This window comes from Lontra canadensis, unplaced genomic scaffold (genome assembly GCF_010015895.1).
Source record: "Lontra canadensis isolate GAN:19392208 unplaced genomic scaffold, GSC_riverotter_1.0 scaffold173, whole genome shotgun sequence".
NCBI classification, from domain to species: domain Eukaryota; kingdom Metazoa; phylum Chordata; class Mammalia; order Carnivora; family Mustelidae; genus Lontra; species Lontra canadensis.
Genome location: NW_022631167.1, coordinates 853,638 through 877,514, shown reverse-complemented (window position 1 = coordinate 877,514; position 23,877 = coordinate 853,638). Strand labels below are relative to the sequence as shown.

Below are 23,877 nucleotides of genomic sequence, written 5' to 3'. Positions count from 1 at the left end.
GAAGGAAGAAAGGTGGTTACGGATACCGGCCAGTGTACTGGGGTGGCAATAAGGAGTAGAGCGTTTTCACTAGGTGGTTCCATTTTTTTCTCTCAAGTTGACAGGGAGATGATCTCTAGAGAACAAGAAGGGAGATCATAGGACAACAAGTTAGAAAAGAATGGTCATCACGGAAATGGGAGAGAAAGCTAATTAAGAACAAAGGATTGCTGGGAGGGTTGAGGGCTGAAGTGTGAGGCTGGAGTCCAGAACACTAACAGCTCTAGTCCAAGGGGTTGGTAATTTTATTCTCCAGTGCTCAGCAGCCCAGATGTCAGAGCCAGGAAGGAGAATGGTTTCACTGACCTCAACAGGTGTCATTTAAGAACAGTGGGCAGGGGAGTCAATATTGGGAACAGTGATAAAAGACGGTTCATGGAGATTCCATATAGGATAGAAAAAGAAATGATGACTGAGGGGAAGTGTGAGGACAGAAGAGAGAATGCCAGGGTTTGATGGAGTTAACAGCTGAAGCAGAAGTGAGAGTGGGAGAGGCAGAAAGCCATGAGGTGATCCGCTGGGGTGGGGGTCTGAACTTATGATTTCAGAGGTGGAGCAGTACTTGGCCGTGATACTCCAAGGGTGTCAGAAGTGGGAATGAGGCCACTGAGGAGGTGGTGCCAGTGAGCTTCTAGGCTTTGGGATGGCTCATCGACTTTGAGCATGGGAGGACTCGAGGTAGAAAAAACTAAGTCAGGGCTAGAGTCTGCAGTGGAAGAGGAGGAGGGTGCCTGAGGTCAAGAAAAACCAGGGTGAGGTTGGGGTAAACACTGATGAGTGCTTGACAAACGTCTGATGAATACACGAATACAGGAATCAGTGAATATGTGAACACATCAACTCAGACCAATCTGGCACATTCTGGGAATATCTAGCCGTAAATCTCGAGATCCCAGAGGAAACACTAGGATTTCAGAGGCCCGGTTAGGAGGAGTGTACGGGTCTCAGGTTATCATAAGTGTTAAAGGTAAGCAGTTCTTTTCAGCCTATCCTAGCTTAAGAGGCTATTTGACTCCTCTAGACCTGCCCAGGTCCAAACAGATAGCTACTAACCCCTTGTAGCTATTGAGCACTTGAATTGTGTCTAGTCTAAATCAAGATGTGCTGTCCACATAAAACACACCGGATTTCAAAGACTTGGTACAAAAAAGAAAAAAAAAACCCATAAAATATCTCATTTTAAAGTATTGATGATGTTGAAATCCCAATTTTGGGGAATCGATGCATTTAAATAAATAAAACATTATGAAACATTATTAAAATGAATAAAACATTATTAAACATTATTAAATAAATAAAACATTATTAAAATGAATTTCACCTGCTTTCCCCCCCCTTTGCATACGAGGCTACTAAAAATTTTAAATTATAGATGTGGTTCACATTGCATTTCTCCCGAGCAGCTTGGCTCTAGGCCTTGGTCAGTAGCTTCTGCAATCCCGAAAGGAAGGATTATGCAGCCTGTGCGAGGCGCATGTTCTACCAGTAAATGAATAAAGGCAGCCATCTTGAACTTCCACACATACCTGGGGCAGGAGTACAATTTGAACCCGCAAAGGCTTACGTTTCTTTTTCTTTTTTTTTTTTTTTTAATATTTTATTTATTTATTTGACAGACAGAGATCACAAGTAGGCAGAGAGGCAGGCAGAGAGAGAGGAGGAAGCAGGCTCCCTGCTGAGCAGAAAGCCCGATGCGGGGCTCGATCCCAGAACCCTAGGATCATGACCTGAGCCGAAAGCAGAGGCTTTAACCCACTGAGCCACCCAGGCGCCCCAAGGCTTACGTTTCTTGTATACAGGAAATTTCGCTGTAAGAGAACACTTCGTATCCCTCAAAGTATTGCAGAACTTTCCCCTGGCCCTACTAGATGGGGTCTGCCTCCTTGCAACGACCCAGTGGTTTATCATTGTCTCCACTGTTATCACAGTTGGGATAAACCGAGGGACTCAACCGGTCTCTTTTCTTGGAGTATTTCTGATATGATGAGGCTGCAGATGGCACAGACTGTACTTTATACTTTTCCTTTGACAGGGAGAGCCTGAGACTGTTCTCCTCCATGCCCAGTCTCCTTGGAATCTGCGGGGAGGGCTTGCTTAACATTACAGTTTGGAAGGCCCTTATTTCTGCCAGGGATTGTAGAAGATGACCCTACATTAGCAGTAGCCAGAGCTGGTTTGGGCTTAAATTAAAAAAAAAAAAATAGCAAACACTAAGAGCTTACCCTAGGTTGGAGGAAACTGAGGCTCCAAGAGGTTCTGTAACCTGAGAGGTTCCACAGGTGTGAAGTAGGCAGAGCCAGATCTAAACTCAGGTGGTCTAACTCCAAACCTTGTGACGCTCACACTCCCTACACTTTTCAACACAGCTGATTATAGCCTGGGAAACAAAGAGAGGACAGTCTCACTTACTTGGCCTCGGGGAAAAGCCTTCCTTTTCTCCAAAAGAGTATGGTGTCGGTTGGCCTGACACATTTTGCTCACACACGCGTTGAACAGCACAGTTGAAGGCAGGTCCTTTCCACAGATGTTCCTACACTGTACACCAGAATAACTCGGTCCATATTAAGGGCTGCATTCCAGACCTGTTAAATCAGAACCCTGGGAGTAGGGCCTAGGAATTTGTATTTTTAAAACATTTCTAAGGGGATAAGGGAACCCTCATTTCACAAAATGATAAACATAGGCTCTAGGTAAGTACCTTGATTTAGGATCTGATTTAGAACTTGGACTTCTGGGTGACTATTGGGACAAAATGTAAGGAAGTTACAAGGAAGGTTTATTTCACTGACCTGAAAAGAGTGGGTCTGGCTTTGGGGGCTCCTTAGGCAGAGCTGACATTTGTGCCCTAGGTTCTACGAGGCTTCCCAACCTTCAGACTGCCCTTGGGGCCCCTGCTTCATCTCAGGCAACGGGTGAGTGCTGTTAGTTGAAGCCAGACTGACTCTCTCCTTCTTCTTCCTTTTATTTAGCCTTTCAGTGTTATGATGTACCCAGCTGGTCCTGGATCTGGTGACTCCCCAGAGGGCTTCCCAGAGCAACCGAGGCTCCAGCCACAAATCGGAAATCACACAGCTCAGACACTAGGTACTGAATTTGGGAGTATTAAACAGTCCTTGCTTCCCACCGTGGCTGGGGTAGACTGAGGGTGAGGCAGGGGGAAGAGAGACTCAAAGAGGTCTCCGGGTAGCACAGAATCCACAGAAGACCTGGACTTCGTTTAGTGACATTTGCTTTGTTTGATCAACAAAGATTTGGTCCCTACTGTGTGCCTGGCACTGTTGTAGGCACTAGAGAGACATCTCAATGAAAACCAACCAACCAACCAGACTCAGCGCCTGCCTTGTGGAGCTTTTTCCCCAGTCTTCCCTGACTCCCTTACCAATGGGACACCCCATTTTTTCCAGATTAGGTTAAAAGAGGGCCCATTTGGAATAGGATGGGAAAGGAGACGAAGCTGTAGAATTAATTTGTAACCTAGAATCTGAGCTGGGGAAGACTGAGCAGAGTCAGGAAAAGAAAACTAATGGGGAAGAACGCGTGCTCTTCTCTGGGACGAGAAGAGAGAGATTATAGAAGTCAGGGCTATGTGAGGCTTTAGGGAAAGTCCAGCGCCTCATTTTACGCGTGAGGGAACTGCGGGACAGAGAGGTTATAGAGTACCCCAAGGGGACCCCTCGTTAGGTGGCAAAAGTGGGAATGAAACTGTGGCCCTGGAATGATACTATGCAGCCTCCAGCGAGGCGCTCAATTTTCACACTGGGCGCCTGGATGGCTTCTGGGAGCTAGGCCCGGCCGTTGCCACCGGGAGCAGGTTCCCCGCCCTCGCGGGCCCACGCGTGGCCCTGCGCTCCCAATAAAGTTTTTGTTGAAGCGCAGCTGTACCACGTGGGCCGGCCCGGGGGCGGGGTCGGGGGCGGGGCCGGGCTCAGAGACCCTGCGGGCGGACTTGAGGAGGGGCGGCGGGCGCGAGCGGGAGCGCGAGCGGGAGCGCGAGCGCGGCGGCTGGCCATGATCGCGTCGTGCCTGTGTTACCTGCTGCTGCCGGCCGCGCGCCTCTTCCGTGCCCTCTCAGGTACCGGCCCCGCGTCCTGGCAGGCGGGTGCCAGGCCCGGGCCCACGTCGGCGGGGTCCCGCGGGGCCCGGGGCGGTGTGCGGCGCGTCGGGCCTCACGACCACCCTTCCCCGGCCAAGGTGTGGGGAGGCGGCCCTCGGTCCCCGGTGCCCGCGCTGGACCCCACGGGGCCACGGGCCTGGCCGACGACCCTCGCGGGCGCCCCTCCTCTCCCCGCGCCTGTGGCCTGGTGGCGTCCGGCCACAGTTAATGCGGGAGGGGGACGGCGAAGGGGCAGGAGCCGTCCTTCCCGGGCCCCGGGGGTGTACAGGTTTCAGGGGTCCGCCGAGTCGCTGCCCTGGGGACTCGGCGAGGGTTGGGAACTCGGGTCCAGGCGAACGCCCGAATTGTCGGGGCCGGGGGGTGGGGGTGGTGGTGTCTGTGGGCCGAACACCCGCACGCACCTGCCCTCCCCCGGGTTACTCCACGCTCACCTTCCCCCCGCGCCTCCGCTCGCTCTCCAGCCGCGTCTTTCGTTGAAACACTGGTGCTCACAACCCAGAGACCTTTTACGCCCCAGCTTTGAAGCAGCCTCCCCTGCCCTTAGAGATGCGGCGGGGTGGAGCCAATGCCCAGCTGGTACTTTAGAGGGGGCAGGGAGCTATTCTTTCACTTTTTCATGATCTGCCTGCGCTGCCATTCCTGGTCTTTGAAATTCCCGAGGCTCTTAGAACGCCATCACTTCCCACAGAACTCCCAAAATGTTTTCTGGCAATTTAGAGGCCGGGACAGACCAAGAGCTACTTTCTTGGAAATAAGCAGTCAACTGCATTCTGTGCTTTTCCTTTCTAGACCTTTACACGTGTGTGTGTGTGTGTGTGTGTGTGTGTGTGTGTGTGTGTAAATCCATTTATCTAGTTATTTGTGTGTCTGCCTCTGGAATGCAAGCTCCAGGAGGGCAGGGCCATGTCTGTTTTGCTCCCTGTATCTCTAGTGCTAGCACACTGCCCAGAATATAGTAGGCACTTGATTCAGGATGAGAAACTCCACGGAAGTAATTGCTTTCAGAGAATTAAAGCATATTCCTTTGTCCATGTTGCTGTCATTTCTGGAGCTCTTCGGTTGTCCCCCACAGTAGTCTCAGTGACATATACTAGTCCACAGTTTTCTAGGCCTGTGGTCAGCCTTTAGAGATCTCAGAGGAGGGACCACTTCCCTCCCTCCCCCATTAAAGTAGTACCACTATTTAAAAACTTTGTGTATTTGTTTTTTACATAAGGGTTTCTTTCTTTCCCTCCCTCCCTTCTTTCCTTCCTATAAAACAATTCTGTTGACAAACCAGCCACCACCACCACCACCACCAAAAATCTGCTAAATTTGAAACCAAGGACCCTTACACATGTCAACCAGAGAGCCTCTGCCATCTGGTATGCAGAGGATGTTTCAAGGGACAGGGAATTAGCAAATCCCTGAGATTAAAGCCAGCAACATAGTTCATGGGTGTAAAGCGGGGTTTCCCAGTCTCAGCACTATCAACATTCGGGCCTAGATAATTTGTTGTGGGGCTGTCCTCTGCACTGTAGGATGTCCCGCAGTATCCTTTTCCACTAACCTCTAGATGCCAGCAGCATCCCTCCAGTTTTGACAACCACTGTTTCCAGATAATACCATATGTCCCCTGAGGGCAAAATCACCCCTTGTTGAAAACCACTGGCTGAGAGGGACATAGACTATAGATCCACGTACACTATAAATAAGATCATATCTTATTTATATATTCAACATTTGAACCATTTTGATACTTTTCTTGCCTTTTGAAAAAATAGAGCTGATAAAATGAGTCTCTGGTGATTGAGGGTGAGCTTGTCACTTGTCCCGTGCTGTAAATAAGTGATTTAGTGAGGGTGGGTGTTTGCTTGCACCAAAACACTGTGCTTGGAGTTTGGGGGGCTCCAAGTTTAGAGTTTTTCCATTTGCTGTCTTGCCTGTTGGCTGTCATTTGTGGCTGCTGTAGCAAAGAGATGACAGCTGTCTCTTACTTACAATATGCACTCGTTGGCACCTTCCGATTTATGGCCTCTGGTGTGTTATGGAATGGGAAGGCTGATAATGAAGTTTGTGAAGATTTATGAATAGAATATATAGCTTTGAGAAAAAGAACAAGGGCCTTTGCTAAGAAATAAATTGTATAGATTTTGAGACACCCTTTTTGTCTACTTCAGGACATTTTCTTTTTTTAAAGATTTTTTTTAAAGATTTTATTTATTTATTTGACAGACAGAGATCACAAGTAGGCAGAGAAGCAGGCAGAGAGAGAGAGGAAGAAGCAGGCTCCCTACTGAGCAGAGATCCCGATGCGGGGCTCCATCCCAGGACCCTGGGATCATGATGTGAGCGGAAGGCAGAGGCTTTAACCCACTGAGCCACCCAGGTGCCCCCAGGACATTTTCTTTTGGAATGTATTCATAGATTAGGGGATTTATAGAACTAGAAAGGTTCTTGGAGATTATGTTGTTCAAACTTTCCAGCCTTTACAGTCAAGAGTGAGTCCGTCTCACCAGGGGCTTTGTCCAAGGTCACATGATTTGTTAGTTTCAGTGCTAGGTCATAACCCACAGTTCTGATTCATGGTCAAGTGCTGGTTCCAATGTAATGTGACCCTTAGAACCAGAGAGTTGATGCTTAATAGGAGTCGTGACCTCTAGACAGAGGGGGGGGTAGTGGTTATATGTGACCATCTCTGTCCTAGATTATGTGGGACAGCCATTCTTTCATTCATGCAGTGAATATATATCAGACCACTACCATACAAATTAGTTCATACTTGTAAAGCACTTAGAATAGCACCTGGCACATAAAGCACTTTATGCTAATGATAATGGTGTTCTGCGCCCTAAAATGGGCAGGCTTGGTGATGGTAGACAATGGGCAAGGTGCATATGATTCTTGTTTGTATGGGACTTTGATTTTAGTTGGGAGAAGAGTATGGTTTGGGGCACGTTTTCATCTTATAACACAGTATTTTGGCTTGCTTCTTAGATGCTTTCTTCACATGTCGAAAAAATGCCCTCCTGGCGAAGAGCTCGTCCACCCAGGTAGAGGGCGACTTTGCCATGGCCCCTCGGGGGCCCGACCAGGAGGAGTGTGAGGGCCTGCTGCAGCAGTGGCGAGAAGAAGGGTCGAGCCAGGTGCTCTCAACTTCGAGTGAGGGTCCCCTTGTAGATAAGGGACTAGCCCAGAGCAGCCTGGCGCTCCTGATGGATAATCCTGGAGAACAGGATGCTGCTTCAGAGGACAAGTGGTCCAGCAGGCAGCTGAGTGACCTGCGGGCAGCAGAGAACCTGGAGGAGCCTTTCCCCGAGGTGCTAGGAGAGGAGCCACTGCCAGAGGTCGAGGGCTCAATGTGGGCAGCTGTCCCCATACAGACCGGCCCCCAATATGCAGACTGTGCTGTCCTCCCAATGGGTGCCCTGGCTGCAGAGCAGTGGGAAGAGGACCCTGCAGTGGTGGCCTGGAGCATAGCACCTGAGCCTTTGCCCCAGGAAGAGGCTCCCATCTGGCCTTTTGATGGCCTGGGGCAGTTGCAGCCTCCCCCAATGGAAATCCCGTATCATGGTGAGTCTGACAACTGGTTGAGTGAGCCTGGGCAACAGCTTGTCTCCAGTGTGAGCAGAGCCTCTGCTAAAGAGAAGATTCTCTGACAGGGAGCTCTGTTGTTGCATTCTGTTTTTGTGAGAATCTTACAGTATCAGATCTAGAGGGGCCTTAGAGATTGTTTCATCCAGCCCCATGGTTTTTTGAAATAGATGATGAAATAGCCATGGTGCAGAGAGGTGGCAAGACATGCCTGAAGTCACACAGCTAAGTAGAGGCAGAACTGAAAGCACACCTTCGTTCTGATTCACCACTCTCTAGCAGTTGTGGTGGGAAGATCTCAGGGCCTCCATACCCTGCCTCAACCAGAATTTTATCTTCTGGTTTTATCTATATATTTGGCTTCCATTAATATTTGAAGAATGAGTTCTGTGGCTCAAATAGGTTTGAAATCCACTTTGCAGCTCCATGCTCTAGGGGAGATGGGGACATGTGGTTTATAGCCCCACAGGCTTTTTTGAATTTAAAGGTTAGGAAACACTCAAAGCTGAGATCACCCTAGTAATGTCTTTAACCTCAGGTGATTGTGAAGCACATTGATCTGTGATTCTCCAGAGACTCATAGACTTACCAAAGTGAGAAATTGTCAGCCTAGAATTATTGACCATGTACCAGGTGCCAGGTATCATGCTAGGGACATTGGTGAACAGGCCAAGATTGTCTCTGGCTTTGTGGAGCTAATTATTTAGTCTGAAAATGTCCTATGAGCGCTGCTCAAATAGCCATAGAGAAGGATGGGTGGTAGGGAAGATGAAAAAAGGAACTTGAGGCACAGTAGCTCTGACTCAGGAGTGGAGACAGTGGGACCTGAGGATAACATACTTGTTGTGGACCTCTTCTTTCCGATCCTTTTGCAGAAATCTTGTGGCGAGAATGGGAGGATTTCTCTGCTCAGCCAGATGCTCAGGGCCTGGAGGCAGGGGATGGCCCTCAGTTCCAGTTCACTCTGATGTCCTATAACATCCTGGCCCAGGACCTGATGCAGCAGAGCTCAGAGCTCTACCTGCATTGCCACCCGGACATCCTCAATTGGAACTATCGCTTTGCGAATCTCATGCAGGAATTCCAGCACTGGGACCCGGATGTGAGTGAAGAGGGGAGGAAGTGCCATCTTGTATTTGCTTTGAACCTGGGCTATTTCCCAGTGCTCTTAGAAAATGAGTTCAACCCCATAGTTTGTTTTTTTTTTTTTATAGGATTGGAGTTTTGCCTAGGGCTGGAGCTTTCCTGCCTGGAGTAAATTGAGTTTTGGGCAGGTGCTGAGAAGACTCTCTGGGTGCACAATTTCCAGCACCATTATGCAGGGAGGGAGACTCGAGGGATTCAAGAAGCAGGAAAATCCAACTCAGGCATCTAATCAACTTAACTCTAGGCCCGTCCTTGGTGGTGGTGGCTGTCTGGGAAGAGTCGGCCATGTGGGAAATTTCAGTGTGACCCTGCCTGAGACAAACAGCAGCTTGGGTGGGAGTCACTTTCCAGCACTCTTGGTACTCTGTAGTGATTGGTTTCCCTGTCAATTTCCCAGATCCTGTGTCTCCAGGAAGTCCAAGAAGATCATTACTGGGAGCAGCTGGAGCCTTCTCTGCGAATGATGGGTAATGCAGCTCCCTGGCTTGTTCACCGGTCTTGCTTCCTCTGGCCCTGTCTGCTCTCTCCGGAAGGCACCAGCTTTTTCTTTTGCCTCAGTAAATCCTCAGTCTCAGCTGTGCACTAGGTCCTCTGTATGGGTGAGAGTAAGAACGAGTTCTGCAGTTTTAAGGCAGTTCTGACATTTAGTGCCATTTAATCCTTGAAGTAACCCACCCTGTGGGGCTGAGTTATTGTTATCCCCATTTTTATAGTGAGGAGACAGAGGTTCTGAAAATGTGTGTGACTTGCTCAAGGTCACCCGCGCTACAAAGTTAGTAGGTTGTGGAGCTAGGACTCTAATTTGTCTGACTCTAGAATCCATGTTTTTTCTATCCATTGATACTGCTTCATACCCTTCTGTCCTCCTTCCCCTTTAGCTACTCCGTCCTCTGGTTATAACTGTAAGGGAACCTCTGCAGAGCCAAGGAGTTGGCAAGGACAGGAACCCCCTTACGGAGCGGCAGGAGCAGTGCCATAAGCACACACACCCCGGCTACCGCCACTGGTTGGAGGGATTCAGGCTTGGAGGTCCCTGACCCATGTTCTTGGCCGGGTGTTCCTTGCAGGTTTTACCTGTTTCTACAAGAGGAGGACCGGGTGTAAGACAGATGGCTGTGCTGTCTGCTACAAGCCCACGAGATTCCGTCTGCTCTGTGCCAGCCCTGTGGAGTACTTCCGGCCTGGCTTGGAGCTCCTCAATCGGGACAACGTGGGCTTAGTGTTGCTGCTGCAGCCACTAGTCCCAGAAGGCCTGGGGCAAGTCTCGGTGGCCCCCCTCTGTGTGGCAAATACCCACGTCTTGTACAACCCACGCCGGGGTGATGTCAAGCTGGCCCAGATGGCCATTCTCTTGGCCGAAGTGGACAAAGTAGCCAGGTTGTCTGATGGTAGCCATTGCCCCATCATCTTGTGCGGGGACCTGAATTCTGTTCCTGACTCACCTCTCTACAACTTCATCAGGGACGGAGAGCTCCAGTACCATGGGATGCCAGCCTGGAAGGTGAAATGGGAGAGGCCACTGGAGGGTGAGGTGGGGGGATGGCAATGGCCAAGGGAGAGATTCTGGTATTGGCCACTTCTGTGGCAGTGACCTCGGCTACACCTTTTCTGGCTCCCTCTGGCTTTTTCCTGTTCTGTTGAATAGTGTGTACGCAAGTCTGGAAGTTAGAAATTCCTGGGTGCCCTTGGCATCTGGGAATTCTTTTAGTTTTTATCATTAATTTTTAGTTCATGAGTATTACAAAAGTGCCTCCTTGCAAGAATTCAGACATTGTAAAATAAGACCAAACCCCCTTTATCACCTACATTCCTTACCTTTCCCTTTAGAGTGAAGTAGTAATTGTTTGAAGTTTGGTGGTGGTGTTCCAGAATTTTCTGTGTGCATTTACAGTGATATCTAAGTTCCTGTGATATTGTAATTATAATTTACACTTATTAGGCACTTACTGGGTTCCCGGTGCTATTTCAAGCACTTTACGTAAATTAGCTCACTCAACTTTCACAATTTCTGTCATCGTTTTCATTTTTTAAGTGAGGAAACTAAGGCGTAGAAAAGTTTGGCGGTTTGCTGGCTCTAGGCCATGCAGGTAGCTAGTGGTGGAATCAGGATCCCAGAGCCTTTCCCCTCCAATACTGTGCTGTGATTGCTTCTGAGAGCTGATATATGACCTACTGTCTGTGTGTTTGTAAACCCATTACTGTATGTTTCATTCTGTAGCTTGTTCATTTTCACTCAATGTATGTATGGATCTATCTCATTCCTTTTAACTGCTGAATGTTGATAGCATACATACCTCATAGTTTTATTCCATTTAGCACTGCTGATGGACATTCAGCTTGTGGTGATTTCTTTATATGTCACTTAATCTCCCTGTTCTTCTGTTTGGCCACTGCTGTCCATCTTATCACTTAACTAGTGGCAAGGCGCAGTGGAGAAAGGACACGAAAATGGCTGTGTTATTGTTGAGCACTCTGGGCTTTTAATACGGTTACTCAAGTGCCAGCAATGTCCTGGTTCCCTTGTGTGCAGAGAAAGGTCTTATCCTGCCGGAAAGCGCTCTAATCAAGGAGCTCAGAGAGTGGGAAAAAGAATTTACTAAGTGCCTACCATGTGATCAGCACCATTAGGCATAATGATTAAGAGCCAGACAGTGCTGAGTTCCAATTCCTGCTCTGCTACCTTGTGCAAGTTACTTAACTTCCTTAAGCCCCATGTGCCTCATCTATACACTAGGGATAAAATGAGGCCCATCTCAGAGGGGGGTTTTGTTGTTACTTGGCAGATCAAATATAAGAATGCATGGTAAAGTATTTTCTGGTTCCTGCTTCAAAGGAAGCAGTCAGCCATCAGTTATTATCAAGATTCTTAATTGTAGGTGATATTATTATCCCATTTTATAGTGGAGGATATTGAACCCTGGGGTTAAGTAACTTGCCCAAAGTTACACAGCTAGAAAGTGACCATTAAATCTTCGGTCTGTTTTACTTGAGACGGCATATTGAAAATGTATGTCCTTCAAGGGCAGATTGATTGGATCTATCACTGCGCTCTCCCCAACACTCAGCTAGTGTCTTGCACATAGCTGGCATTAAAATATTTGTTGCTGTTCGATGACATAAAGGGAATTTGGCTACACAGGGTAGAGATATGCAGATGACTGATGTTACCCAATGTTTCCCTACTACATTCTGTCCGTTCCCAGGCTGCTCATTGGCTTTGACCAAGGATGGTGACGTAGATACGGTAAAGTTCTTGGTGCATTTCCCATTTGGTTTGACACTGCGGTTTCCTCATGATGGACTTAAGATGCTAGACCTTGATCCAGAAGATCCAAAGATCGAGATGAAACTTTTTCCCATTGCAAATTAAAGCCCCTGAAAGTTGATACTCCCTGTGGAGAGATACTCCCTGTGGAGACTCATGTGGATTTTTCTGAGGTGAAATTCAGGGGACCGTATGTTCATACAGTTCTATTCCTTTGACTCACGTACCTTATTCTCTTAGCCCTCCTTTCTGTTTCATGGACATTTCAGTGCTTCTGGTTTTTTAAAAATAAGTTTTAATTAACATCTTATTTTTAACAACTTCCCTGAAACTGACGTGTTTTGCTTATATTATGTATACAGTGTGTGATTGTATGTGTGTGTGTGTGTCTGCATGTCCCAAATCCTGGGCTATTTTCTTTTTCCATCTTGGTATTATCATTCCCACCTGCTCTTTCCTTCTAGGTGTCTGGACAGGAAGACTTCTCCCATCAGCTTTACCAGAGGAAGCTGCAGGCCCCACTCTGGCCCAGCTCCCTGGGCATCACTGACTGCTGTCAGTATTTCTCCTCCTGTCACCCCAAGAGAGCAGGTGAGCCTGTGCAACATTCTTGGTTGGCTGTGCCTCTGTGCCCATTTTGGGAGAAAGCTGGTATTTCAGTGACAAGAGAAAATGTAATTCCCTCAATTCTCTTAGCAAGTTCCTTTGTTTTTCCCACCGTCTTCCTCATGACCTCCCAGTGAGATGGACAACTTTAAATCCTATCTATTGGAAAATCAGCTGGTCTTCGCAGCCAGGCTTCCTCTGTGTCCCTATACTGGAAGCTTCTTGGTATTAAGGCTGCTTCAGCCTGTGGCTTCTCTTCCTTTCTCTCACTGTGTGGCTTTTCCTGGTTTGCAGAGAGACTGATGTATAGCCGAGACTTTCTGCTGCAATTCCGTTTCTGCGACATTGCCTGTCAGCGACCAGTGGGACTGGTTCTTATGGAAGGAGTGACAGATACTAAGCCAGGTAATGGACACTAAGCTTGTTTTCTCAGCCTTCTTTCCTCCTTACCCCTGATATTTGTAAGTTACGTGGTTTCTTAGTCTTTCTGTAGGTATGATTCTTAAGGTCAGCTTCTGGTAATAAGCATGCTTAGAAGGAAGGTCAGTGGAGTTCTGCATCCATATGCAGGCATAGATGTGCAGCATAGTGAGAACACGGACCAGGAATCAGGAGACTTGAGTTCCAATCATGTCTGAGACCTTGAATGAGCCATGTAACCTTTTTAGGCTTAAGTAGCTAGTGACCAATGTGTGTACAACAGATGGGGAGATGCACATGACAGGGTTTAAAAGTCGTAAGGTGACAGTGGTCCTGCTTGTGATAAAAAGTTACTCCTACTGAGAACTCCCAGATCGAACATGACAGAGTATGCTTGACATTTTCTCCTTCTTGTCTCTGAAACTATTCCAGAGCAACAAGGATTGGAAAAAAGCAATGCAAACTCCATCTTTGAGAAAACTAGGAGACTTGAATGTATCTGAAACCGTGGATCACAGCGTAGGTAGAATGGCTGTGGGAAGCACTGGAGGCCGTGCAGGTGTGCTGGGGGAAGTATGGAAGGACGTATCTGGGGGCTGGTGTGGATCTCAACAAAGAGCCAGCGCAGCACATTTCTCCAAAGTGCGGAGTGTACCTTGAGGCACAAAATTATAAAAATTCCTTGTTTCATCAGCAAGAATAGTATGCACAGGTTGTGATAGGAGATTCTCTGAACCTGCTTTGGTCTTAATAGGCACTGGAGAAAAGCCTGATAAGGAATCAAGCCCTATTTGCATTAAGCAGTCTGAGTGGCAGGAGGGGAGATGAGATACTTATAGAGCTGCATATTGCTTTTGGCTGGGGAGAAGTAAAGATTAAAAGGACTCATATACAACCCTGTGTCATCAGGAATATTCCTGTTACTTGGAATGCATACCCAGTTCTTCCCTCAGAGAAGCTGTGCAGATAGCTGGTACAGAAAAATCTCGACTAATTCAAAGCCAGGGTGCTTAAAAGGAACCAGCATGCGAGCTGTGCTAGAATATTGCAAGAAAGAAAGCAGAAGGAACAGGAAAAACAAAAGGCAGATAAAGAATGCTTACCTCAAAGATAAAAATTATTGTCATGCAGCATATGAAAGATGATGATTATTTTCCCATGAATAAAAAAGTGAAGCAATTGCCTTTATAAAATAAGAGTACAAAAATAATTGCCTTTATAAAATAAGTCCAGGCACATTGCAAGACATCAGGAGTTGAAATGGAAGCTGCAGAGCCAGGAAGGAATAAAAAGTTTAAAAATCACATAAAATGAAGACAAAATTGGTACAGCATAAGAAGGAATGGGAATAGAGACTGCTGAAAACAGACCAAGAGACAGAGGCCATGAAAGAAAAAGCAAAATAAAAAGGACGTAAAAGATAACAGGGATTAGAAATGATAGTAGTGGAAGATCAGGAGACTCTTAACATACACAGAGTTGGAGTTCACAGAGAAGAAAACCAATATAATGGCACAAAAGAAATGCGTAAAGGTATGATTCAAGGAAAATTTTTCCCAAAGTTAAAAGATTTGAGTCTTCAAATTGAGAGAAAGTACCATGATTCAGTAGTAAATGACCTAGGAGAATCGACAATAAGATATCTTACTGAAGTTACTAGAAGCCAGAGACAAAAGAATCCTTTGGGCAGTTGAACCAAAAAGATTGGGCTGCTCTTAAGGGTAAAAATAACCAGGTTGGCTTCAGACTTCTTAACATTATCATTCAACTCTAGAAGACAGGAGAACAAGGCTTCAAGGAAGGAAGGTATGATTCAAGATTTCATACTCAACCAAGAGCTCTTCTTGACCAAACTGTGAGAACAATCTAAAATAACCAAGCCATGACTGTATTAGAAGGCCTGGTGATAAGCAATGAATTTATTTTTTCTTGTAGGAATTTAATTTGAATTGGCATTTTGCACAAAGCAAACATTTCAGTGGCTTTATTATTTTTTTTATTGTGAAGTTAAATCTGTTATGTAGCTCTAGCAACAGCGATAATGGTAATGACCCCCATGCGTGAAGGAGCTACCATGCTCCAGGAACTGAGAGAGCTGCTGGTATTAAGTGGACTCAGGCAGGGAAGCAGTGACTTAGCACTTTAGAATTACAAAATCCTAAAGTTAAGACGGTAGTAGGACCCCACATTCCATGTTAAGAAGCATACATTATTAAAAACCAAAACAAAACAGTATTGTACTTGAAACATAAAACAAGCATTTCAATTTAATAACAAAATGAAACCTTTAAAACATATACTGATGATCACTTTATAAGTAGAATCATTGTGTAGGGGGAAAATATCCAATTCACTAGCATTGCAAAATAATTATCAGTATTTTCAAAATTGAGATTAAATTTGGGTAAGCACACCATATGATCCACCATAAGTGTAGTTACCATCTATCACTGTACAAAATTATTACAATATTACACTGTTCCCTACGTTGCACTTTTCATACCTATGATTTACTTACTTTATAACTGGAATTTTGTACCTCTTAATCTCCTTCACCTATTTTGCCTCTCCTTTACCTCCTCCCCTCTGTCAACCACTGGTTTGTTCTCTGTATTTATGAGTCTGTTTCTATTTTGTTCTTTGTTTTGGTTTATAGATTTCACATGCAAATGAAATCATATGGTATTTGTCTTTCTCTAAGTTATTTTACTCATAATGCCCTCTAGGTCCACCTATGTTGTCACAAATGGCAAGATTTCATTCTTTTTTATGGCTGAGTAATATTCCGTGTGTCTCTGTGTGTGTGTGTGTGTGTGTACATACATTCTATGTTCTTCATCCATTCATCAGTTGATGGACACTAGGGCTGCTTCCATATCTGTGCTAGTGTAAATGAGGCTCCAATAAACATTGGAGCTTATATCTTTTTGAAATGGTGTTTTTGTTTCCTTTGGGTAATTATCCAGAAGTGGAGTTACTAGGTCATATGGTATTTCTATTTTTAATTTTTTGAGGACCTTTCATACTGTCTTCCACAGTTATTGGTTTATATTCCCACCATGAATAAAAAGTCTTACGTGTAATAAGGAGATCATAATATGTGATCTCTTATCTAGAAGATGTGTTTAGATGTGTTAACAAATATTTCCAGTCTAATACTAGAGTCATGCAACCCACCACTGCAGAGTGCACAAGGGTTCCCTTTTCTCCACATTGTTTTCAACACTTGTTCTTGTCTTTTTGATACTAGCCATTCTGACTACATTCTGATACGAAGTGATAGCTCATTGTGGCTTTGATTTGTGTTTCCCTGATGATTAGTGATATTGAGCATCTTTCCATGTTCTTGTTGGCCATCTGTATGTCTTCTTTGGAAAAGTGTTTATCTCATGAATGTCTTTTAAAGACTCCAGATGTAAAAATGTGCCCCATTTTTAGACCATGAGTAGAAAGACTTAAGTGCAATAAGACCATATGTGATCTTTCTTTCTAGAAGATGTATTTAGATGTGGTAACAAATAATATTTCCAGTCTAATACTAGAGTCATGCAGCCCACCAGTGCACATCAGAACTTTCCAACTTGACCGTGACACTGATTTAACAGGCCGCATGTGAGGTGCAAAAGGAGCTGCAGTGCTAGGTCGTGATGGCTGACATTGCACTGCACTGGAGAACTCTGCATTGCCCGGGTTGTGCAATAAAAACATCGTGATTCTCACTCTCCCCAACTCCCTTTGTTGGGGAATATTTCGTAAGAAGGGAATCTAAATTTTAAGTCCCCTTCTTATAAATATTTTCAATTACTAATGATTTCTTCTTTCCAGTATGGTCTTAAAGATCCTGAAAGAGGGTTACTGATTTTCTTTCTCATGACCACTTGCCTGTTTCCATCGAACTCTGGACCTTCAGGTCTTTTAACAAATAACCGATGAACCATGTGCCCAATAAAGTACATGATGGAAAAACCGATGGCTAATAGATGATTTTTGTAACCACTATTTACAAACTGACCAGATGGCCACAGACCAAAAGCTGTCTGATCAGTTTTCTAACCAGGAAAGTTCTGGATCGAGCTTCTCCACTGGCCCATGCTGGAATACAATTTATCCTCTTCCCAAGTACTTGCAGAAGAGCTTACTTGTTTGATCGCAGCTCTGGTAGAGGCAGCTATGGCCCATGTGCTCATCTGGCCTGGTGGGGCACGTGTGTGACTGCTAGAACAGTGCTGTTTGTACAGTGCAGCTTGGACAGAACTGCGTGTTGAGGGAAACCAGTTTTAGTATCCTGCTGCTCACTGAGATTTTTCTTGTGTATCATAATGTAAAAGACACAACTCAAAATGAAGATATTAGCATTATAAATATTTAAGCTTCCAGTAACATTACATCAACAATCATCAAGTGAAAGTGCAGGCTTAACAAGGAACAGTATTCAGAAAATAACTAACAGTAAAGGGTTTTAATTCATCTGTCTTAGCCCACAACAGATCAAGTAGAAAAAAAGATCACTAAGAATATGGAAGACTGCAATAACGTGTATATGGTAAATCTGATTGATGCATATCAAACTCTGAATACTGAAAGTGGAGCAAAGACATCTTTTTAAGTATTCATAGGAAATTCTTAAGAATTAGACCACCAAAAAAACCTCAATAAATCTCAAACAGTAGAAGTCATACAGCCTTTCTTTGATTACACATGCAGTAAAAATAGAAATTAGAAACAAAAAAGAAAACATTATCATCTGGTTATCTAGAAAACTTCAAACAACTTTTGAGTCAAAGGTGAAATTTAAGCTAAAATTGCAGAATATCTAGAAAATAATAATAATGAAAGTACCATGTATTTGTGGGATGTAGCTAAAACTGTTCAGCGAAAAGTTTATGGAATTATGTGGAATATTTAGAATCACAGAATTACATGAGTAGATAAGACAAGATAAAAGTAAGTAAGTTACTTACTTTTTTTGGGCCAAGAAACAGCTGTCAATTAGTTAGGCCCTTTATCTAAGCTATTTTGAAGGGCAGGGAAGGAACAAGGGAACATATCCAGATGCAGAATAATTAATAGGATTATAAGGGGGTTCTTTTCCCACCTGAGTGAAATTTAGATGGTGTATATTAATTTTAGAAATTGTATTTTAGTAAAGTTGGTTACAGAGGAGAGAGAGAATCTAAGTAGGGAAGAAATACATAAAGTTCTCAGCTATGTAGTCCTACAAAAACACCAGACTCAGATTGATTGGAGAATGTCATCAAACCTTCAAAGAACTTGTAATTCCATTACTACTTAAATTATTACAGTGCACAGAAGAAGAAAGGAGCTGATTATTTTTAGTGCAACAAGTATTTTGACCCTGATACCTGACAACAGTTATACAGAAAAAACTATCAACACTAAAATTCTTCACTTACGAATACTGATGCAAAAAAATTTAAATAGAAGATCAGGAAACAATCTAGCAGCACATTGAAAGAGCAGTATATTATGACCAAATGGAGTATATCAGAAATACAAAGATTGTTTGATATTGGGAATTCTACTCATGTAACTTAACATACTAATATATATGAAATCTATTAAAATATACAAAGTGCAGACTGTTAAAAAATCAACATCTATTCTAGATTCTTTTTAAAAGACCCCCCCCCACTTTAAATTAAGGAAAAACTAGATACAGGCATACCTTGTTTTATTGTGGTTCACTTTATTGTGCTTTGCAGACATTATATTTTTTACATATTGAAGGTTTGTGGCAACCTTAAACTGAGCAAGTCTATTAGCGCAGTTTTTCCAACACTGTTCACTTTGTATCTGTCACATTTTGGTTATTCTCACAGTATTTCACACTTTTTCATTATTATTATATCTGTTACGGTGATCGGTGATCTTTGACATTATTATAAGAATTGTTTTGGAGGGTCATGGGCCACACCCATGTAAGATGGCAAACTTAATCATCAAATGTTTCGTGTGTTCTGATGGCTCCACCGACCAGCCATTCCCCTGTCTTTCTCTCGCCCTCTTCTTAAGCCTCCCTGTTCCCTGAGACAAAACAATATTGAAGTTGGCCAATTAGTAACCCTACAATGGCCTCTAAGCGTTCAAGTGAAAGGAAGAGTCGCATCTTTCCCACTAAATCAAAAGCTAGAAATGATTAAGCTTAGCGAGACAGGCAATAGCTAGGCTTCCTGCCCTAAACAGTGAGCCAAGCTCGTAATGCAAAGAAAAAGTTCTTGAAAGAAATGAAAAGTGCTACTCCAGTGGTCACATGAATGATAAGAAAGCAAAACAGCCTTACTGCTGATCTGGAGAAAGTTTGGTGGTCTGGATGGAAGATCAGTTTAGCCACATTTCCTTAAGCCAAAGCCTAGTCCAGAGCAAGACCCTAACTCTCTTCAATTCTAGGAAGGCTTAGAGGTGAGGGAAGTGCAGAAGAAAAGCCTGAAGCTTCAGGGGTTGGTTCATAGGGAAAGAGACCATCTCCATCACGTCAGAGTACGAGGTGAAGCAGCAAGTTATCCAGAAGATCCAGTGAAAATAATGAATGAAGGTGGCTACGCTTAATGGATTTTCAGTGTAGACAGAACAGCCGTCTACTAAAGGAGCATGCCGTCTGGGACTTCCATAGCTAGAGAGGAGAAGTCAATGCTTCAAAGGACAGGCCTGACTCTCTTGTTAGGGGCTAACACAGCTGGTGACTCTAAGTTGAAGCCAGTGCTCATTCACCATTCCAAAAATCCTAGGGCCCTTAAGAATTATGCTAAATCTATGAGCTGCCTGTGCTCTCTCAGTGGAACAGCAAGGCCTGGCTGAGAGCACATCTGTTTACAGCATGATAAACTAAATATTTTAAGCCCACTGTTGAAACCTACTGCCCAGAAAAAAAGATTCCTTTCAAAATATTATTGGCAATGCACCTGGTCACCCAAGACTCTGATGCACATGTTCACGGAGGTTAACATTGTTTGCATGCCTGTTAACATAGTATGCATTGTGAAGCCCATGGATCAAGGAAGGATTTTGACTTTCAAGTTTTACTATTGAAGAAATACATTTTGTAAGGCTATAGCTTCTGCAGATAGTTGTTCCTCTGATGGATCTGGGCAGAGTGAATTGAAACCTTCTGGAAAGGATTCCTGACTCCAGATGCATCTAAGAACATTTGTGACTCCTGAGAAGAGGTCGGATGCCAACATTAGTTAACAGGAGTTTGGAAGAAGTTGATTCCAGCTGTCAGGGATGACCGCAAGGGGTTCACGACTTCGGTGGAGGATGTAACAGCAGATGTGGGGGAAACAGGAAGACAACTAGAAGAGCCATGGAGCCTGGAGATGGGATTTAATTGCTGCAATCTCAGGATAAAACTTGAATTTATGAGGAGTTGCTTTTTTTTTTTTTTTAAGATTTTATTTATTTATTAGAGAGAGAGAGAGCATGAGTGGGGAGTCGGGGGAGAGGGACAAGCCAACACCCTGCTGAGTGGGGATTCCCAGGACCCTGAGATCATGACCTGAGCTGAAACGAAGAGTCGGATGTTCAACTGAGCCACATCGGTGCCCCCAAAGGATTTAGAATATTATATAAACTTAGTTGATAAGGCAGGGTCCAGGTATGAGAGGATTGATGCCAGTGTTGAAAGAAGTTCTCTGGGAAGAATGCTGTCACATGCTACAGAGAAACCATTTATTACCACCACCCTCATTAGTCAGCAGCCATCCATACTGAGGCAAGACCCTCCACCAGCAAAAAGATTATAACTTGCTGAAAGTTCGGGTGATGGTTAGCATTTTTTTAGACAATATTTTTACATTAGGGTATGTACATTTTTTTTTAGACACAATGCTACTACACTCTTAGAAGACTACATTATGGTATAAACATAACTTTTGTATGCACTGGGAAAGCCAAAAAATTCAGTTGACTGGCTTTATTGGGATATTTACTTTCCCGCCATGGTCTGGAATGGAACCCACCCAATCTTTGAGAATGATCTTGGTCTGTCAGAGTGCATGTTGGCAACAATGTGCCACAGAGGTGAGGGGCAGGAGGAGGGGAGTGAAGCTACTGAAGGCCTGCAAATTAAAAACCGAAACCAAACCACAGCACTTACTCAGCTCCACGTATCAGCATCTGGCTTAAAGAAGACACTGTAGTAGCATTCCTGTCAAAGTCAGGAATAGGACAAGGATGGCCACTCTTGTTTTTCAGCCATATTCAAAGATGCCAGCCAAGGATAGAGAAACAGAAATGTGGGTGGGAAAACAGAAGTAACAAAATGGAGGGGAGGGGCTAATTACCTGCTCATGTTTTTAGATAACTGGTAATCCAAGAGAATCAACTAACAGCTATTACAGGCATTGAGATAATTCTGGAAAGTAGCTGGTATAATGTGAATATACAGAAAAACAATAGTATTTGTGTATAAAAATAAGGATATACTTGTTAAGAGATAATAATGAAAAAAAAAAAGACCCTATTTATAATGCCAACAAAAAAGAAAAAAATCAACAGGGAAAATGTAAAGTATATAAAGGAATATCCCATTTAATCTGAATTATTAAATTACTTGGCATGAAATTGTCCATAACGTTCCTTTACCCTTTTTTTAAAAAACAGCTTTACTGTGATGAAATTCATATATCATAAAATCTACCCATTTGAAATGTGCAAGCCATTGGCTTTTATTCTATTCAGAATTGTGTATACATCACCACAATCTAATTGTAGAACATTTTCATCCCTCCTGAAAGGAACCCGATATCTATTAGCAGTCATTGTCCATTCACCCCTCCCCTTGTGAAACATTAATTGAACATGGCCTTGCAGGTTTCTGAACACTCAGTTCTATTCCATTCACTTTATGTCCATCCTTATGCCAGTACCACAGTGTCTTATTTTAGCTTTGTATTAGTTTGAAATAGAGAAGTTACATCCTATGACTTGGTGGGGTTTCAAGATTTTGTTTATTCTGAGTCCCTTTCATTTCTATATGAATTTCAGAATCAGCATGTCAGTTTCTGCAAAGAAGCTAGTTGGGGGATTTTGATAGGGCTCTAGAAATCTGTAGATCAGTTTGGGAGGTATTGCCATTTTATTTTTTTTTTTTAATATTTTATTTATTTGACAGAGATCACAAGTAGGCAGAGAGGCAGGTAGAGAGAGAGGGGGAAGCAGGCTCCCCGCTGAGCAGAGTGCTCAATCCTGGACTTGATCCCAGGACCCTGAGATCATGACCTGAGCTGAAGGCAGAGGCTTTAACCCACTGAGCCACCCAGGCGCCCCGGTATTGCCATTTTAGTAATACTATCTTATGATCAATAAACATCAATGTTTTTTCATTTATTTAAATCTTTAATTTCTTTCCATGTTTTGTAGTCTTCAGTGTGTAAGTCTTACGCTTTTGTGAAATTTATTACTATTTTATTCATTTTGATATTGTAAGTGGAAATGTTTTCTTAATTTCATTTTTGGATTTTTACTGCTAATGTATAGAAATGCAGTTTTTGTATATTGATCTTCTATGCTGCAGTCTTGAGAACTCATTTATTCTAATAGTTTTTTAGTGGATTTCTTAGGGTTTCTGTATAAGAGATCATGTCATCTTGCAAACAGAAAGAGCATTACTTCTTCCCTTCTAATCTGGATGCCTTTTATTTCTTTTTCTTCCGTGATTGCCCTGGCTAGGCCTCTCTAAAGTTGAGTGGTGAGAGTGGACATCCTTGCTTTGTTCCTGATCTTAGGGGTAGAGCTTTTAAGTGTGTTGTGAATTAAGTGTGATGTGAGCCCTGGGGTTTTTGTGGATTCTCTTTATCTGGTTGGAGAAGTTTTCTTCTTTTTCTTTACTTCCAAAGATTTTATTTATTAATTTGACAGAGAGAGACAGCGAGAGAGGGAACACAAGCAGGAGGAGTGGGAGAGGGAGAAGCAGGCTTCCTGCTGAGCAAGGAGCCTGATGGTAGGGCTCGATCCAGGATCCTGGGATATTGACCTGAGCCAAAGGCAGATGCCTAATGACTGAGCCACCCAGGCGCCCCAAGAAGTTCTCTTCTGTGTTTAGTTTGTTTGTTTGTTTGTTTGTTTTTGTCAGAGAGAGTGAGCACAGGCAGACAGAGTGGCAGGCAGAGGCAGAGGGAGAAGCAGGCTTCCCGCTGAGCAAGGAACCCGATGTGGGACTCGATCCCAGGACGCCGGGATCACGAGCCGAAGGCAGCCGCTCAATCAGCTGAGCCACCCAGGCATCTCCTGTGTTTAGTTTTTAATATTGCTCTTCCCCCCCATAAAGCAGTGTTGAATTTTGTCAAATGGTTTTTCTGTGTGTTCAGATGATCATGTGATTTTTATCTGTCAGTAATCTAGTAATATACTATATTACATTAATTGATTTTTCAGATGCTAAACCAGCCTTACATTCCTAGGATAAATTGTACATGGTCATAGTATATAATCATTTTTTATTTTGCTGGATTTGGTTTGCTGATATATTGTTTTGGTGTTCTGAGACTTAATTTTCAACATGAGGAAGGAGAGTGTTTATACTCGATTCAATTCTGACACCATCTACCCAGAGATATCACAGGTGAAATAAAGGCTCAGTCCTGTAAGACTTCCCCCACTTCCCAACTTCAGACACCCATCACAAACCCACCCTGTGCTTCCAGCAACCTCCTGCTTGGACTTTAGATACCAGTCATAAGTCCAGGTTGTTAACTGT

At 43.9% G+C, this 23,877-nt stretch overlaps 2 protein-coding genes across 5 annotated transcripts in view; one reads left to right on the top strand and one right to left on the bottom strand.

The window, feature by feature from the left end:
- Nucleotides 1–2,592, bottom strand: part of LRRC74A (leucine rich repeat containing 74A) — a 44,022-nt gene extending 41,430 nt beyond the window's left edge. The window contains exon 1 of the mRNA XM_032846208.1: nt 2,449–2,592. Within this exon, the coding sequence (XP_032702099.1) occupies nt 2,449–2,511 (63 nt within the window). The 5' untranslated portion in view covers nt 2,512–2,592. The remainder of the gene's footprint in view (nt 1–2,448) is intronic.
- The window catches only part of ANGEL1 (angel homolog 1), a 37,798-nt gene that overhangs the window by 8,717 nt on the left and 5,204 nt on the right, over nt 1–23,877 (top strand). For 2 of the 4 annotated variants that reach the window (XM_032846204.1, XM_032846205.1), the window contains exons 2-8: nt 3,009–3,123; nt 7,130–7,705; nt 8,602–8,828; nt 9,270–9,339; nt 9,940–10,373; nt 12,602–12,728; nt 13,038–13,148. In XM_032846204.1, the coding sequence (XP_032702095.1) occupies nt 3,021–3,123; nt 7,130–7,705; nt 8,602–8,828; nt 9,270–9,339; nt 9,940–10,373; nt 12,602–12,728; nt 13,038–13,148 (1,648 nt within the window). In that variant the 5' untranslated portion in view covers nt 3,009–3,020. Of the gene's footprint in view, nt 1–3,008; nt 3,124–4,014; nt 4,112–7,129; nt 7,706–8,601; nt 8,829–9,269; nt 9,340–9,939; nt 10,374–12,601; nt 12,729–13,037; nt 13,149–23,877 lie in introns of those variants that run through there. The other 2 variants (XM_032846206.1, XM_032846207.1) reach the window with 2 other exon arrangements.